The sequence below is a fragment of the Vipera ursinii genome, assembly GCF_947247035.1.
Source record: "Vipera ursinii genome assembly, chromosome: 1".
Classification (NCBI taxonomy): domain Eukaryota; kingdom Metazoa; phylum Chordata; class Lepidosauria; order Squamata; family Viperidae; genus Vipera; species Vipera ursinii.
This window is the reverse complement of record NC_139512.1, coordinates 325,205,827-325,225,493: the sequence shown is the minus strand read 5'-3', so window position 1 is coordinate 325,225,493 and position 19,667 is coordinate 325,205,827. Positions and strand designations below refer to the sequence as shown.

The following is a 19,667-nucleotide window of genomic DNA, read 5'->3' as shown; positions in this document are numbered from 1 at the left end:
TGGTGCAGTTTATTTAGTTATTACTTATATACCAAACAAATTTATATAGCTGTCCAACTCACACTTTAGGCAAGTCCAGGAATCAACCAGCATATAACTCATTTGAGAACTGGTTGTGTGTCCTAAAGTAAAATAGGAAACATACCTGTTAATAACCTACTTTTTGTACAGTAGCATATAAGTGGTAACTTACACCATGAGCTCCTTGGATTGTGCGTACTAAGGTGAGCCCTTTCCAGACATAGACGTCTCCATTTAAAGCACCAGAGAATGTAACATCATCTTTTGCACAAGACAAACAAAGGATAGTTTGCAAGTCTCCTGTTTTGCCAAATATTCCTCTTTTGGCAGTCAAGGCATTTCCGCACAGTGTCCAAAACTACAAAATGACAAACAGAGTACCTTCAGCATTTGCAATATGTGTCTGAATCATATCTTTAAGATGTATGAAAAACCCCTAGCAGTTTACATGGTTTAGGTCCCTGATTATGTTGTTTATGGTATTTACATTTAACTCCTTAAATGTATGGTTTACATTATCAAAAGATTCAAAAGGATTTAAAGTGCGTAGAACAAGTACTTAGAGTACATGATGCTAACATAAAATCATATGATAAAATGTTGACGTGAAATGTTTTCATTGCTTTTAAAATAATGACAAAAAAGAAAAGGAAATAAATCAAGATAATTATGTATTAACTTAAATAATAATAAAATAATTTGTTTTTAGAAATAACCAATGCAAGTTGAAATTTACAGAAGGATATTAGTAATCTCTTATTCCTCCTATAATCCTAGTACTGAATGAAGTCTTTCCAACTGTAATCCACAATGCCTTAAAGGATCAATGTATTTTAATAAATATTTTATTTGTGATAAAATCTGCAGTATGGGCCCTTTAATGAGAATCACGCCCAGAGCAGGAGGCAAAGGATTACAAATTCTTGATTCTACCCTATACTCAGCACTTTATAGAAAACATATATAAGGTACTTTGAGGCCAGCATAATGCACTATAAACAACATATAGACCCCTTCCACACAAAAGTCTTCGAACACTGTCTATCTAACACAAAGATGTAACCTCTTTGGAGATGATCTGTCTATACCTCCAACAGCAAGCATAATGTAGCTAAGCTTAAATCTTGATAGGGCCAACTTTGTGAATTGACCAATCCACAGAACATCCTAACCTGACCTCAACCTTATAGCCCTCCCCCCACCTCTCTTTTGCATCTAGAAAAGTTTGCCTTATCTACTTTTTTGCTATACCAGTTGTCATCAAGCCACCACCAAGTAAATTGAATTACCTCGCCCCCATACACATTCTTGTTCCCCAAGTAACCTTGGGACAGATTTGTCATGGACTATATAACTGTCCTATTACATGTCAAAGACCTACTGTAATTGACATTCAGGTTGTAACTTACTTTTTCCCGCTATGAGGATTTATTTCATTTTAGTCATGGCTTCCCCTCTACTTCTGAAGCAATTGATCTGTTTATTCAACAAAATTTATGAAATCATGACTTGCCTAATCTCCTTTCTGACAGAAATACACAATTTATAAGAGATATTTTGGAACATTCCATTTCAGTTATTAGATGAAAATCACCTCCTCTCCTCTATTCATCATTTGCAATTGGATGTTAAAATAAAAGACAAATGCCACTCCGGAGCAATACCCTTCCATGTTATATTAAATGTGTTTGTATCAATAACTGAGTTGTTGCAGTTTCAGCCTGTCTGCATTTAGATTTAGATTTATTAAATTTATATGCCGCCCTTCTCCCCAAGGACAACAATAAAAAATTAAAAAACATCCATGCCTACATGCTTCCCAGCTCTCCCCCATTCCAAAGGCACCCAGCATTCTCTAAAATCAAGGATTATCTGGCTCTTGCCAGAACTTGATGCCAGCATTGTGGAAATCAAGGCCTTTCCCTTTACAGTTGAAAATCATGTTTAATTTTCGATCGAATCTTCCTCCTCCACATGGGCTTCGTAAAAGGTTGAACGCCAAGTTTATTGGACCATTTCCCATAATTGTATAGATCATCCTTCTGCTTTCATCAGAGATTTCCAATTATAGTGAAAACACATGTGGATCCATTGTACTTTAATGGTCCTGGAATGTCTTCCTAGCCCCTTGTACAATTTCTTCCACTAACTTCAGTGTCAGTGGAGTAGTAATTTGAGGTTGAATTTTTTTGGGGGGGTGCCTTCAGCACAGAAGGAACAGACTGGGCTCTTTGATTTGCTAGTGTGGTTGTCCAAATATCAAACATTAAAGGGAAATATCAGATGATATGCCTTGTCTCCTTTGACAGTATCCATTGCTCCCAAACCAAAGGTCACTGTGGATGAAATTTAGAGACATTGTTTTCTGTGACTGGTAAATTAGTGGCTATAATTGCATTTGCTTTAATAAAGTCAGAATTTTAGAGTTGGAAGGCATCTTGGAAGTCTTCCAGTCCAAACCCCTCCTCAAGGTATAGATCTTTATACCATCCAAGACAAATGGCTGTCTAGCCTTTTACTTGAGAACCTCAATACATTTAGATTTAGAGGGACAAGACTTAATATTTTAAACTTTATTAAATGATACATCAATTTCTAAAATCAGCATTGCATCATCATTATACAAACTCTGTTCATCTGTCATATACACAAATGCAAAGTTTATTTTGTGATGTACCTCTTCTATGGACACCTCTGATTGTACAGTTACTTTATTTTAATAAGGTAGAAATAAAATTTCACTTTTAGTTAGATGTCTATGGAGATTCTTAGTCATCCAGTTCTTGGTTGTCTCAAAAATGCTTTTTCAAAAGGCAACTGGACTTCGTTTTTCCTTGAAGACATTTCACTTGTCATCCAAGAAGCTTCTTCAGTTCTGACTGAATGGCGGAGGATGAAAGGATTTATATTCTTTGCAGTCATCTGGTCATTAACACTCTTTCTGAAAGTCTTTGAGGCTACCTGGAGGTTTATCTGTGCCCTCAGGGTCACCTGAATAATGCAAATAGGTGTGGAATCTTCTTGGAGCTGCTGAAAGGATTGTGTTGTAAATAGAAGATAGGTGGTGTTGTATTCCTCCCCCCACCAACTAAGAGAGAGAGAGCTGTTCAATCTTAATGTAGATGTCCTCTTTGACCCCTCTTTCAAATCAGCGGTTCTCTCTGTTTAAGGAAAATGTCTTCAAGGAAAAACAAAATCCAGGTGCCTTTTGAAAAAGTACCTTTGGAACTTTTAGTTAGAGGTATATATCCCATTGTGTTCTTTTTTGGAGAATTCTATTTCTCCTGATTCATTCCAAATATATCAAGCACCAGCATCTTCACTCAAACTGACCCATTTTCTGTAGTTTGTATAATTCAACTGAAACTACACCTGGATCACAATTAGCCATCCTGTCTAAACCAATCTGCCTCTTTTGAAGACCTACCAGCACACACTCATATTCTCTCTCTACTCTCCCTCTCTCTCTTACACACACACACGCACACACACACACACACACAAAATTATTCATACTTTTAAATTTCACTCTGAGGTTTAACTTGATGCGGAATATGCATACATCAGAAATAATAGTACAGCAATACAAAGAAAGATTTCTGGAGATAGATGTTTATATTTTAAAAAAGACTATTTATTAGAAAAGCATATGATCTAGCTGTATTTTAAGTAAAAGATTACAAAGCCATGTAATCTGCCAAACTCTTCCATTGCATTCTTTCTGCTACTGTAAAATAGGGAGACAAGCTATGGGATTGAGGAGCACGAACTGGAAGTGACCACCACCTTGGGAATACTAGGCTTAGCAATGACAAATATAACAAATTAATATCAAACAAGGGGAAGCCAAAAAGGAAATCCCTACCCTAACTTTAAATCACTGTTCCTCAAACTGGGCAATTTTAAGATGTGTGGACTGGCTGAGGAATTCTGTGGACTGAAGTCCACACACTTTAAAGTGAGAAATACTGCTTTAATGTCTGCTAATCCTGGTAGTCAATAAAATGAGAAGATGCAATAAGATAATGAATGCAACAATTTATTTTCCAACAATATCTTCTTTTGTTAGCTTTGCTTTTAATTATTTCATTAGTAAACAAAACCAGGTCTTTTAAATTGTGTTAAACTTTGGCTCTGATTTGCTAGCTTTTGTTGTATTTTTCTGATTCGGATATTTTGCAAATGTGGAGTCCTTGGTGTTCTCTGAGCTTGATTGCATTCTCTTCTACAGCTTTTTGCAAATCTTACAATGAAAGCTACCTTGAGCATCATTTCATTATGGATTTTACTTATCCAATATATTTGTCCATCTACTTACTATTTATTAAGAGTAGCCTATACTGTATAAAAGAAAGGGAAACAAATTTCTTCCCCAATCTAAAGAACAAAGCCTTTCCCAACAGAAAAAATAGGCATTTTTTTCAATATAGAAAAAGGCTTGGTGTCTTTGGTATGGAAAATTTTACATGTGACAACTACTAGGCGTACACACAAACATATATAAGGTGTTAGATACTCACAAATTTATTGAACTTTTAAAAAATCATGTCATTTATCTGGAGCTAAATATCTTCAAAACTGAAAAAAGAGCTGTTTGGTGAAGAGCCAACTGACAGATTTATTTATATATTTTTGTATATGAGACATTTTGGATTTTTTTTAATTAAATAAAAAGAATGCCAAAATTAAACAGGAGTTTTTAATTTAAATTTTCTTTAATTGGAAAATAATTCAATTTAAAAAGGAAAGTATATGAAGAACAAAATGAAATGCAAAAAGACATTTTGATGTAAATATATGGGGTATGTCTTTATAAATTGTCCTCTTACGATCTCATCATCTATTTATACCTATTTAAGAACTTAAATCTCTTTTATCAGTCTACATGAGTATGTATGTGCATTTTATTTCTAATATGCATATTAAAATGAAAGAGCTAAACAAGAATTCAAATAAGATATGGAACTTTTTAGTTTTGTTTTTAATCCATGATGTGCATATTACATTTAAGAGTCTAATTTAGGAAAACTTTATTCTAAATAAGGAGTTTGTAGGTTGACACCACATTATAATTCCTAATAGCATAGTTAGCTTGTACTGTATTTCAGCAACTTTTACTTGTTTTCCCCTGTTCTAAATAAATCTATTTTGATTAAAAACATGGGGGGTGAGGCTACACATATTTGAAACTCTCATCATGTGTTCCTTCTACTTATCTTGATAACTTATTCCTCTCAACAGTATGTGTTAAGAATTTGCCTACTACCTTGCACTGGCTATGTAATATTTATAACTTAAAAGAAGTTAGTAAGGGAAAATGTGTCTGGTAAATATAACATTTTTCTCCACTGATAATGCAAAGCATCAAAACCAATTTACCTTGATATGTTATGTTACCTTGATATGTTTCACTCCGCAGCTAGCCACTCGGTTAGGTTGATACGGATCCCAGGAAATATCAAAAATCTGTCAAAACACATTCAAAACTGCTACACTAAATTAAAAATAAAATACATTAAATCCTAGAAATGTCTATTTCTCTCATACAATTTCAAAAAAGTTCTATATCTCTATTATCAAGACTGTTAATAGTTACATCATAGCTCTTCTTTTTTTATAGAAGACAAATGCATTTGAAAAACAGTCAGCAAAACAAACACCTTACAAGGTTCATTATATATGTTTGCCTTTAATTTACAGTATATATATATATAATGGGAATGTTAACAATTATAAGAAAAAATTGAAAATATTAATAAATACCAAATAATACAGGCCGAAAGGTACTAGATGAGATTTTTTTAAAAAACAGTATTGTTATAAAAGATTGTATTTATTACATCACATCGTTGCTGTATAGATATCGTCTTGAAAAAACTGATTTTACAGTATTTTTCTCACATACCTATTACTATTTAATTGATCCACCTAGAAAATTATACAATTATTTGTGCTCTGCATAATTTAAATTGATAGCAGAATTATTCAGAACTGGGTGCAACTTTAGTCTGTAACATTATCAAACAGTTGCTGGGGACTGCTTCAAAATTCCATTTTAATTTCCTAAAATAATCACCACAGAAAACCAAAAAGCCACTGATTTATATGTGCCCTGTTCACCGCCCTGAGTCCTTCGGGAGAAGGGCGGTATACAAATTTAATAAATGAATGAAATGAAAGGAAAGGAAAGGAATTTTTGCAAAGAACTCCTTCAGCAATATGTATACAGGAAGAAACCAATAGAAATGGACAAGCTGACTTTCAGAGAAATTATCAATCAATAAATCTTTCCAAACATAGATAATATTGTGCCCTTTTTGCAATAGCACAGATGCAATAAAAAAATAGGTTAAAACTCTCAAGTGGTCCAAAACTGCTAAGATTTTTAAAATCTCATCCTCATAAACCTCACACATTAATGCATAGAACCATGTGTGATATTAAAATATTGAACTCTCACAATGTGTTTTTATTTCCATTCAATTGTGTCTGATTCTCACTGCCTACCCATGTCCTTGGCAAAGTTTTTCAGAAGTGGCTGGGCTGAGAGAAAGCAGGTGGCCCAAGGTTACCCAACTGGCTTTGTACCCAAGGTAGGAATAGAATTCAGGCCCCTGGTTTCTAGTCTTTTGCCTTCACAACTACACCTAAGTGGCTCTCAAGTTTTCTCTTTCTGTTCTAAGTGACACTTTATGTGAAGAAAGCCTGGTATGTTGGATATGACAACAAATGCCCATGAAAATGTACAATTGTTTAATCACCATTTATGGAATAGATATACTGCATGAGTAAAAATTTTCACCGCAATTTCATTATTGTTGGGATCACCCTTCAGTTCAAACAGCTACAAGGTCAAAGAAGAGGTGCTCAGAGAGGGAAGTTTAACTTTCCCTACTCTATTCACTTGATCACAAAATTCCAAGTTTCTTTAACTCCATGGAGCAAAAAAGAGATGGTGGAATCCATATATCCAGATCTTATACCATATTTTTCTTCCAATAGGCTGGTAAAAACTTGGAAGTAAAATGTATGAAACCAAAAAGTGAATCAAACTAAGAAAGGATGGGACATTAACCTTTTACAATCGAATTAGTAGCCTAGCCAACTGTTTTCAGTAAAATAACAGAAGCAGCAGCAGCAGCAACAAATCACTCCCAAATTATATTAAGTTCTCAGTGACATAATCCAGAGAAAAATCCTAGCTGTTAAATTAGCCCTCCATTATATGAAATAATACCATTTCCCATAAAGACTTTTACAAGCTAATTTGTATTCCTAATACAAACAAAAGGCACACTCATACATTACAAGAGAAATATATGGGAAATTCATTAGCTGATTACCCTATCTGAGTGGCCAGTAGCTGATGCCAGTAGTTTTCCTTTCTTCCAATCCCAAATGCAGACTGTGTTTTTGGCATCCAATCCCACTGAAGATAAACGCTTAGGAAAAATAATACATAACAGTTTTTAAATGAAGATGAGTTCAGGAGTAACTTTCTACAATACATCAACGCATAAAGGGGTTGAAAAGGGATGCTGAAAGGGTTGTATAGAGAATGCTAAAAGATACAAATGCAGCAAAGGTTTCACCACCCAACATAGTCAAATACTCCTTCCTCCCAAATAAGTTTGCAAATTGAATTTAATGTGTTTCAGAACAATCTATGGCATCTTCCTTTTGTTAATTTCATATTTTAGATACCCATGGCAACAGACATAATACATCTTGCTTTGCTGATATAAAAGGTAAATGTCTTAAAATAAGTCATCCACCGAAGGAAACAGACTCTGGATATGCAATCTTTACCACAACTTTGTGAACCAAAAAGAGACAACTGGTTCTCTCATGCAGAAAGATAATTTCTCTTTTTCAAAAAATGGGCAGTTGAATATGTCACTTACCACTTGGGAAACTATTTTTTATTTCTGGTGGAAGATTCTTTAGCTGAATCAAACCATTGGTCTAACTAGGTCAGTAATGCTAGAATCAGGGCTTCAAAGAGCAGTCTCTCTCTCTTACATTACATTCAGCTGTGAGACAGAGGCACTTAAAATGAACTTAGATTCTAGAATATATTGCTGTTTTTTCCCTGCTACCACTGTCGGGTCGAATTTTCACCAAATATTCAGTGTTGATACTTTTAGAATGTTGAAAATGTCACCAACCACTAATGATGCAAAATTAATACAGGTGAAATTTTAAAATATTTTACTGGTGGGCAATATTGAGCTTCAGGGTTTAGTGACCTTAGGCTAGACACCAAAGTTCCTAAAATTTCACCAGTATATTTAAAGATAAAGTGGCAGCTAAGGAAGGACTAATTGGTTGCTGTTTTTATTGGTCTTTAGATGAACTGGTTTCCTATTTGTGTAGGTTGGTGAGGGCTGCTCTCTGATTGGTTCTTTCTTTGTGTCTGATCCTGACTGATTATTTTGTTGGGATTGGAATCTGATTGCTTTATTTCTGAAATGTGTTTTATTTCTGAAATGTGACATCAAGTGAATCACATGATTATACCATTTGGTTAAGCCTTACACTAATCTCGTTCTAATAGTATATTGGAAAAGATAAATTCTTCTTTGAATTTTACATCTAATCTGTATTACAAGCTTCTTTTTATGTTCTTAACCCCTCTTATCAGGAAAACAAATTTAAATGTAGATTATTTTAGGTTATCTTGTTGCTACTGCATAAGTTTAAGTATGCTGTAACACAAACATTTTATAAATATTTCTCTTCCAAAAGGATTAGCAGAAAATAGTCACGCACTCATTTTATAAGAAGAGAAGCTCCAAAATACAACAGGAAAATTGATATTTTGGCTCCACTCTACTAGAGCATTAAATACAACAAAAATATAAATCCAATAGATACACACCTGACCATCTGAATCAAAAGCCAAGCATGCAATTCCATGGGTATGTGCATCTTTTAAGACAGAGACAGCCTGTATATTGTAGGAATCCCAGATGCAGATATAAGGGTCCTTGCCAACTTGTCCTGTAGCAACAAGGGTTTTATCAGGATGCAAAGCTAGGCTGGAATAGAGTTCAAGAGTTTGTTATCACAATTTTGGTTATTACAGAGTGCATATATTAATGTACAGATGTTCAGGGATGCTTTTACAATTATTCTACTACTATATAAACTCATTTTCTGTTCATATGCATGCAAAGCATTTTTTTCTGCCTTTTAATGAATGAGTTCCAACTGATATTCCATTTGCAAAAGATTACTGAGCCCCTAGAGTTGGAAACGACTAGCACGCATGTGCGGGGGAACCTTTACTTTACCTTTAAGTGCAAACTGGGTTCTGATCTGGTTTGTGCTCTATCCCTACTTATTTATAATAAGTGGAATATATGTCTCCACATGACTTATATGCTTGAGGTATTTAATAAGATCTTGTAATTCCCAAAGTTCTATTCAAGCCTTCTATTTTTCCATCATTTAATGATCTCTGACTGCTTCATACATGTTTTTCAAATGATGTTTAATGACATTGAAGGTGTATCTACCCCATATGGTTTTTATACAATGACATTTCTGAACTGACACACTGTACAAATCAAAAGTATTGTTCAGGTACTTCCTTATATTTTTATTCTCACGATAAATTACAAAGTAAAAACATGGATGTATATGCGTGCTTATTATGCACAAAAGTCCTTCAAAATGTCAATGCTTATTGAATAATGCTATTCAGTGTCATAGGATGTGAAAACTATACTTGTAAAGTTATGTTGAAAGTGAAATTCATGGAAATTTTAAACAATATATTATAGAGTAGACTCACTTGACAGCAGGACAAAAAAAATCCAAAAGCAGTTTTATGAATAGAAATCTTTGAGTCTATTAATTTTCTATTTCCATATGTTACTTACAAAGAGCTATATGTGAAAACACAATTCATATTTCATTGAGAAAAGTAGTGCTCTTTTCCTAAAAATAACACTTTCCTTTTAAGTGTGCATTTTCAAATGAAAAGACAACAGTAATCAGTTTATCGTGAATAACTTATCATAAAGGAGGACTTGACCTGGAATGCTCATGAAGGCCCAGCAGAGATTATATTTCTTGAGACTTCCCAGGAAACAACTGAATGAAAAACTGCTGGTGACCTTCTACTGTTGCTCCATACAGAGCATTCTAGCCTACTGCATTTGTGTTTGGTTTGCCAACTGCACAGTAGCAGATAGAAAAGCGCTCCAGAGGGTCATTACCATCGTCCAGAGGTTTATTGGCTACCCTCTCCTCCTGCCCCCCCGGATGAACTGTACAGTTCCTGTTTTAGGAAAGCTCAAAACATTCTTAAAGACTCATCTCATCCCAGACATTCTTTTTTTTAACTATTACCATCTGGCAGACAGTACAGGATAATAAAAACAAAGGCAAATAGGCTGAAAAATAGTTTTTATCCCAGAGCTGTAACCATATTAAATACTACTGTATAGTGCAACACTGAAGTGCAATATTAGGGACAGCGCAATGGTGAATAGAATGTGAAGGATGTGTGTATATATTGTATATTTTTACTTGTGTGTAGTGTGCACTGTGGGCAGTACTTACTTTTGTTGTGAGATACACAATGACAATAAAGATATTCTATTCTATTCTATTCTATTCTATTCTATTCTATTCTATTCTATTCTATTCTATTCTATTCTATTCTATTCTATTCTATTCTATTCTATTCTTCTATTCTTTAAAATGTCCGTCAATATATATTTCCATCAAAGGAAATGTATAATCACACTTATTATATTTATTACGTTCATCTGAACAATATTAAGTTATCACCTATTAAAATAGTTATTTCTTGAGAATATGTGAGAATCTAAGTATTAAAAATAAATCAATTAAAGTTTTTCCCCTCAGGAGTCCAGGCTGGTTTTATGAGGACAGCAAGAATGCGAAGTTATTTTGAAATCTGATGATTAACAATTCTATTCCAATACTATATAACAAAATATGCTGCTGCAATAAGTCAATTCTAATTAATATAACTGAATATTTAAAATCAGTATCTGAGACAAATGTTAAAGTAACTATAAAGTCAATAATAGTAAGTCAATAGCATGTTTATTTGTTTCTTTTTTATTCAGGCTTCTAAACTACCAGACTGAGTGTCTTAGTATTCCTTCTTCCATCAATTAATCTGCAAGCCTAAATCATAACAATCGAAAAAGCCAGTTCTCAGATTGATAAACCTAACAACTGTTCCCCAAACAGTCAAGAGGGACAGTTTGTCCTATTTCTGTATGGCTGGGTGTGGACTTCCAATGTTCATACATTTAACATCTCAACTCCAACATTCTGGATTGCCTAATAATGCCTAATTTTTGCCTAATTTTATGGTAGAATGATTTGAAAACATAATTTGCTGCTAGAAAAGTTCTTAAATTTGACTAAGGTCAATATGGAATCTATGTTTAATTAGGGCCACTTTAAATCAAATTTTGACCTCTGACAGAGATTGTTCCTTCAGATCCTTATATTCTCAGAGTTACAAACAAAACTACATATTCTTACTGACATGGAAAAATATCCTTATCAGAATTTTCTCCATGTTATGGTGGGGTGGCAACCAAAAATTTTAAAACAATTGAATTCAATCAGTTTTTTTACACAGTATGTAAGCAAGTATGGAAAATGTCAATCTCTTGAACTGTATTCTTCTGACCTTCTTTTGCAACTTCTACAGACTTTCAGCATTTTGTAACTTCCCAATCTCTATCAGCTCTGAGGGAATAAACTATGTCTTAATGCATCATTTAACTTTGTGTTTTAAAGTAGCATGGTTTTACTTCTACAACAGCCATTTTAAATTCACTTTTCCTCTTTTGCACTTCTCCTGGGTGGTACCCTTGAATGCTTTGGGAGTCTTCCCTTGGTCTCATTCATCATCCTGCAAATCCTATTATTATAAACTGCTCATTTCTTTTTAGAATTACCAGCCAACCTTACTCTGGATATGGAATAGACAGATGATTGGTCCATTTTCAGCACACACTGGTGCTATCTAATCCATTTCAGCTGTCAGCTAAAGGATTTACTATATCTTAATTTTTTAAATTATAGTTAATGGCCAATATGTGAGGACAATCTGCCTGTGACATCTGTCACCTGTATGTGGGAATGACCTTGGAAAAGGAGGGGAAAAGTTGCTCTTTACAGAATGATCACATAAAGGGAGGGGGAATCTGCAGCTGAATAAAGGGGAAAGAAACATAGAAAGGATATCCCCTAAGTTATCAGGCAGTAAAAAGAGACCGTAGGAGATTTGCACTTTCAGACTTGCAAAATTCTGTTAATATAAGGTAAAGGTAAAGGTAAAGGTAAAGGTTCCCCCGCACATGTGTGCTAGTCGTTTCCAACTCTAGGGGCCGGTGCTCATCTCCGTTTTAAAGCCGAAGAGCCAGCACTTGTCCGAGGATGTCTCCGTGGTCATGTGGCCGGCATGACTAGACGCCAAAGGCACACAGAACGCTGCTACCTTCCCACTGTAGTGGTCCCTATTTTTCTACTTGCATTTTTACGTGCTTTCAAACTGCTAGGTTGGCAGAAGCTGGGATGAGTAACAGGCGCTCACTCTGCTACACGGCACTCGGGATTCGACCCGCCAAACTGCCAATCTTCTGATCGACAAGCTCAGCATCCTAACCCACTGAGCCACCGTGTCCCTTCTGTTAATATAGCCCTACAATAAAGTAGAATTAGCTCATTTTGTTGTGTTTCCTGACACTCCATTGATTGTTAGGATTAGGTTCCTGTATCACTAGGCCATCATTCACACAGCTCTAAATAGTATGTATTTTGGGGTGGATGTTGCTAATGCAACTGTTACTAATGCAACTGTTGCTAATGCAACTCTTCCATTCTCCTATTAAAAATATTTCAGGAGTTAGACCTTTGGGGCTAAGAAAAAAGGTGAGTATAGGAAGACTAAGAGAGATATACAAAACAACATGGAAAATATGAACTTTTTTTCTTCTTTCACACATTAGGTGGGTTGCTAGGCATAGCTGCTAACTGGTAGGTAGGCAGGAACTAGGCATAGATGGGTGCTTTTCCCATTGCATGATGCTTGGGAACCCGGGCTGATGGCTTTCAAGATGACAAGCCCAGCATCTTAACTATTGAGCTATTGTGTGGTTATGAAAAATAGGATGTTACTTAAATCATATTGATCCAGAAAAGTTTTCTTTTTTTTTTTGCCAAACTTAAAGTGTATCTCTTCAATATAGATACTTTGTTAGCATTAATCTGGCATATACTTTCAACATTGATACAAATAACAAGTTTTGGATATTGTATGGAGTAGAAGATTCTCCCTATGAAATAACTATATACATGAACTCATAATACTAAGTTCCTATTATGCAGTTATAGCACATAAGGTCATGAAAAATGTTGGATGCTTAAGTACCATCTTAAGTAGGACAGGATATATATAAGTGTACCTTTCAATGTTACATTTTGCAGAACTGGAAAATACTAATAAGTTGAATTGGAGACTTTGATTCTTTAGATATGAAACATGTATAATGAAATGCAGATTGAAAAACACTTAATAATTTTAGACCATGCATTTTATATTATTCTATGAGTCCAGAAATATTTCTCTTTGGTTTACTTATTTGCAAAAAAACTCTTTAGTTGACAGAGATATAGGAGAGGAAGGGATTATTTATATTGGATTTAGTTCAGAATTAGTTCAATTAGAAATTGGTCAAAAGAGTGATAAATGATCTGCCATCAATTTAAATCCTTTCATTAGTCTGCAACCTTAAAGGATGAAGACAAGCATTTCCTTTTCCTGATTTCATTCTGATTGCCAATAAACACAGAAATACTATACTAGTGAGCATATCCACACTCATTTCCCTCTAAGAAAGTTATGATAGCCAGCAAAAGCCCCCTTATGAACATTATCCATCCAGATCTGTCAAAACATGAGACATTAAGACATATTGTTAAACATATCTGGAAGGCATCACTTTGGAGATATCTATTTTAGGAAATATATAAGTAGATTTGACAAGCTTGCCAGGAACGTACACTAGATTATGAAAGATTTAAAAGTCTCCAAAGAAAAACACAAGGATGATATGATATTATTAGGTGGAAGTAACTTAAGGAGCTTGTGAAGAAAACAAAAAGGATGCAATGGAGCATTATGGTGATTAAACTTCCCTTGCTAAGTAGGCAACATTAGCTCATTGACAAAAACCTATTTATAACCATGTTCATCTGTGTTTAGTAAACATATCTCAGGAAAATAATGTACAATTGTATAACTTACTATTATTGAGAAAGCTATCCATTGCAATCTGTTTTACATAACTAGGTTCTATAGAAGAAAATAACAATCTAATGTGTAGGTATGTGCTTTTGTAAAAGGAGATGTTCTCTTTAAAGCCTTTACTTTTATCCTGAGCATAATATTACTCATTGGATAAACAGATTCTAGTAGTAGTTGAAAAGTAATTTTAACACCATAAAGAAATGCAAAATAATTGTAACATTATTCTAGGGAAAGACAGCTGACAGGATATCTCTAAGGCCACTGAGGAGATTTTCAAAACACATTTGGCCTACTCATTACAAGTGTCTTTTAGCAATCCACTTTTCATTTCTTTCACTCTTCTTTCTAGAAGCACTTTCAGATACAATGGGAGAACTTTAATAACAAGATTATATTTTAGTTATGAACTGTTGCAGGCGATTTAGTGCTCAGAAATTTTGGAACTATAGAAACAAGCAGTATTGATTTTCTTAGATGTAGGGAATGTCTTTGACAATTTGAACTGGGCTTTGTAATTCAAAATTTTGGACGATATGAATTTTGGACAGAACTTGACATAATGGGTAAGAAAACAAAAATAATTTTAATCAGAACATAAAAACCCATTCAAATACAAGAAGGAACAAGACAGAGATGCCCACTGTCACCTCTCTTTATTTAGGCTTTTGAAATATTCAATACAGATATAAGACAAGATGAGAGGACTATGGGAGTAAATTTTAAAAGGAAACTCATAAGTTAACGGCTTTTGCAGATGACTTGGTGTTGGTTCTTGAAAACTCTTTAAGGCGAATTGAAATATTAAGAGAATTTAATGTACCAGCAGCTTTAAAGTTTAATAAATAGATGAAGATGTTAACAAAAATATGAAATTAGAAGATCAAACAGAACTGATGATTTGAAAATTTGAAATAAAATAATTTGAACATTTAAATATTTGAAAATTATTTTAAGACTGAGAAGGAGGTAAAATATCTGAGTATCACTATCACAAACACAAATTGTATGTTTTTAAAAATATCTATGTTAAGACATGGAATGAAAAAGACATATTAAGATAGGAGCACATACACTGAAACTGCTGAGGAGAATTTTTGTGACAAAAATAAATGTCTTATCTTAAATAATGTTTTTGTTTCAGACAATACCAGCTCTACACAACCAATGCACTATTTAAACAATGGCAAAAGGATATATCTAAATTTGTGTGGCAAGAAAAACATGAATTAAATACAATGTAAGGTGTTAACAAGAGGTAAAGGAAAGAGGAGGGTCTATTTGATTTGAAATTGATGTGTGCTGAAAAAAATTATTGCACGTTTCCAATAAATCAATCAAGTAATAATAGCACTAGAATAGTTGGCAGAAAGAAATACGGGCTGCTTTCTTCAAACCCTGCCAGCCACTATTGAAACACATGAAAAGTAATGTGTCATAAATTTGGGTAGTTTGTAGGATGAGGTTCTCTTTACTTCCGACTTCTTTATCTCTCTTGTGCTGCGAGGAAGACTTATTGATTGCTTTTTTGTTAAAATTTAATATTAAGATCATGTTTTGTAGTTTTGCTCATGTTGAAATCCAGAGTTCTGTACTGCACAATCCCTGCTATTTTTGCATGAAAAGACCAGATAAATGCATCAAAAAGCTTGTTCAAAGAATTCACTTATTTAATTGCTGTTGAATATTCAAGAACTGAAATTATAGTCAATGCAGTTGGTTAACGCTGTCTAGGTAGACAACCTGTGGCACTCTTATTTTTAAGAATTTGTTCCGGCAGTCTTTTGTGGTAAACATTAACAGCAGCTGCTTAAAGAGGAGAAGCTGCTGGGTTTAGTTTGCTCAAGGACTCTTAATTCTTCAAAATGGGAGACAAAAGATTCTGTCATACTCTTGTTTGACAAGTCTCACTCCAATGCAGCATATTTGTTTCGAGGGTATCCAAGAGTAATTCTGTCATTATTACATTATTATTCCTCTTAATAAATTCCATGAAATCATCATTTAAAAAAAATGTTGCTTAGTTTAAACATATCATCAGAGAAAAGATATACGGTATAATCTATAAAGATTCCATTTCCAGCTCCTGTCTGGGAGTTTGCTACTTTGCTAGTTTTATTCACCTTATTCTCAATGGTCAAGTGATTCTGGGGGAGTATTGCCTAATGCACTTTGCAACAGGATCAGTGACCAAACTGACACACATGTTTTCAGATGTAGGTTCTTGATCTTGAGAAATTCCAACATTCATACTATGGCTCTTTTGACTGACATTGTTCAGGATTTCTTAGTCATCAAGACTTCCAAGGGTTTTTCCCAGATTTTTTTCACATCTACTCATGAAGGAAATTATGCCGTATATCTTTTCTCTGATGATATGTTTAAATTACTGTGTTCCTGTGAGACAGAAGCTGAGCCCAGACAACTCTGCTCCATTCTACCAGGTTTCTGACATATAACAGTTCAGCCAATTCTAGATCACAATTCTTGAAATACCACATACTGACCTGTTATTGAACAGGAAAAGCATAAGGATTTGTGATTGTTTGATCTGACATCTCAAATTTTACTGATAAATAGTAAAGGTAAAAGTTGTTGTTCTTTGTTTTGAATTACATTTAATTAAAACTGAATGGCTTCTACTTTCCTATATCAATCTGCCTCTACACCTTCTTTTTCTTACTTTGTTCATCCCCACAGACATGTGATCAAAATTTGGGTGCTTGGCAAGCAGCAGGTATCTACAATGGTTCTAGGGACATGTGATCACTATTCCCAGCTGTTTCTGGTTTTTCTTTTTAATAAACTTATAGACATTTCTAAAATTCTGTTTTCACTTTGTCGTTATGGGGTACTGAGTGTAGATTAATGAGAAAAAAATGAATTTGAACAACTGTAGAATCAGGCTGCAGCATAACAAAATTGACAAAATTGAAGGGGGTCTGAACACTTCCTGAATGCACGTGTACATGATAGCAAGCTAGCTAAACATGCACAGACTATACTTTGCTTCTATATAATTTTAAACACATGGAGCTTAATATCTGAACAGGGAGCAGGCGAAAGCACATTTAAATCTTTATTTTTGAAAAGCCCCTACAGGTAGTCCTCAACCTAGTCTGTAACTGAGCCTGCAATTACAGGGTAGTTAAGTGAACACAGCCATCATTAAGCGAACCCATTGTTAAGGAAGAGTGATTTTTGCTGGAAACTGTAAGTAAAATGGCATAAATCCAGCAAAAATGTCATAAATCATGGTCAAAGGACACTGCAAATTAAGTGTTAAGTGTTGGCTGGTTACCAAGTGCCCAAAATGCAACCATGTGATCATGGGGGGGGGAGCAATCATTCCGACCACCGAATATAAGTACAATTATGCACTGTGCCAGAAAGAGGAGTTAAAATGTACCAATGGTTTTTTTAGCCAATATGAAAAGCCATGATATATTATTACAGAAGTAGCAGCTGTAACTTCAGATTTGTGCACTATCAATTCCCTTTTAGTAAGGCACAAACAATTAGTTAATTTAGAGTAATTGCAATTAAACATTAGGTCCCATTTTTTGGCTGAAAAAAAATCAAACCTGATCTGGCTTAACTGAAAATATATCTCAAAGATTTCAACAGCACCTACATCCAAGTAAATATCCTGAGGACTGAATTACAAATAATAAAGAAACATGACATACAAAGTTGGGTGAAGCCATTTTTTAACTACAACATAAGTATTACCCCATGGTTAGAAGAAATCTACAGAAAGTATCATTTTCCCCAATAAGATTTCCAGCATTTGAAGTTATATTTCACCAAAGCTAGATAAAACATATTAAGGAACAAATGTATGTTGCAAATAAAATCATGTCATATACATGTTTATATAAATTAAATATTATATAATATTTGTATATATTTATATGATAGATTTGCAGAGAGGCCTGCAAAATTAAGACAGGATATTAATTTTAATCAAAAAAATAAAGTAAAACAGCTACCATATAATAATTAAACATCATAAATTAGCAGATTGAGAAAGGAACCGGTTTTTAGACATTACTTTTATAAAACACAGCAGCCAGTTTCAGAATAATTTCTATTTCCAAATTAATGAAAAGTATCATAAAGATTGTTGTTTTAAACAGAAAACAGGTAATCTGGAAAATTCACTTTTGTATGTTTCTTCTTTAAAATAAGCAGGTGTGTTATGCTCCTGCTGTCTGATATTGTGGCTATAATACTGTAGCCACGTTCTTGGAAGTAAATTCCACTGAACTCTAGGATTTACTTCTCAGTCAATTTGTATAGCATCACATTATAAGTTCCTCTCCCCTTCAAAATGCAACTGATATCAGAATCCTGAACATATAGCACATAGCTGAGAACAAGTTGTATTTTGTAGTAAACATAAGCATATACTGAAATTATAGTATCAGAGTAAAAGCTGCTTTTATTGGAATACCAGACATTATAGGTACTGTATATCATATGTAACCTACATCTTCCATACATATACCCTATTTAGGTTTTAGCTATTATAATTGGGGTGATAATGAAGATAATAATGAGCTATCTGAAAAACTGCCTTAGTTTTTCAAAGAATGAGCTCCAGATCTGAGTTTTAGGATATAAAAATCTTGGGTCATAAATACAAATAAATAAAAAACTAAGTAGGACCCAAGTGCATGCAGCACTCCTGTATACATATTTTGACATATTCATTTTTTAAAAAATGAAAGAGGTATGCTAAGTCGTGTAAAGTTGGGGATAGCTGTTTAATCAAACATTCCCTCCTCATTGCACCCGTTTCTTACCTGATAATGTCATCGTTGTGCCCCAAGAAAAATTTCTGTGTATGCTCTCTGGTGTTATAAACCACGCCGACTCCAGCCACAAAGTAAACCACTTCTTTGCCTGCTGTGTAGTACAGGTTGTTGCGACACTGATGACCCCTATACCCATATACCCACTCCAGATGGAGTCGGCATCTAGGAGCTGTCCGATCTGCCATGATAATCAACCCCACTCCCTAGAAGCAGAGAAAAAAACTTTGGAATTATTGCCCCCAGCCCCACGTTCTTGCTTTTCCTGTTTCCTTGTTAAAAATGATCTCAACTTTTGCTCAGCTGCCAAATCATTCAGCTGCCCTTCCTGATACTAAGGATTTTTTTTAGTGAAAATGCATCGAGTCCTGCTCTGCTGCAGCTGGATTCCTAGTGCTGAGCTGCCACCATAATCTTCTACAGCCAATGATGAGCAGCCGTTGCTGCTTTCCCAGTTTTGCAACCCAGAAAACTTGGAGGGGGGAGCACAAGCATTGAGGCAAATTCTAAATCAAATACAA

The 19,667-nt window shown here is 34.4% G+C and overlaps 1 protein-coding gene across 1 annotated transcript in view; it reads right to left on the bottom strand.

Moving 5' to 3' along the window:
• Positions 1 to 19,334, bottom strand: part of EML6 (EMAP like 6) — a gene marked incomplete at its 5' end in the record, with an annotated part of 120,032 nt that extends 100,698 nt beyond the window's left edge. The window contains 5 exons of the mRNA XM_083359189.1: positions 194 to 379; positions 5,419 to 5,487; positions 7,365 to 7,463; positions 8,903 to 9,062; positions 19,138 to 19,334. Coding sequence (XP_083215315.1) covers positions 194 to 379; positions 5,419 to 5,487; positions 7,365 to 7,463; positions 8,903 to 9,062; positions 19,138 to 19,334 — 711 coding nt within the window. The remainder of the gene's footprint in view (positions 1 to 193; positions 380 to 5,418; positions 5,488 to 7,364; positions 7,464 to 8,902; positions 9,063 to 19,137) is intronic.
• Positions 19,335 to 19,667: the final 333 nt, after the last annotated feature.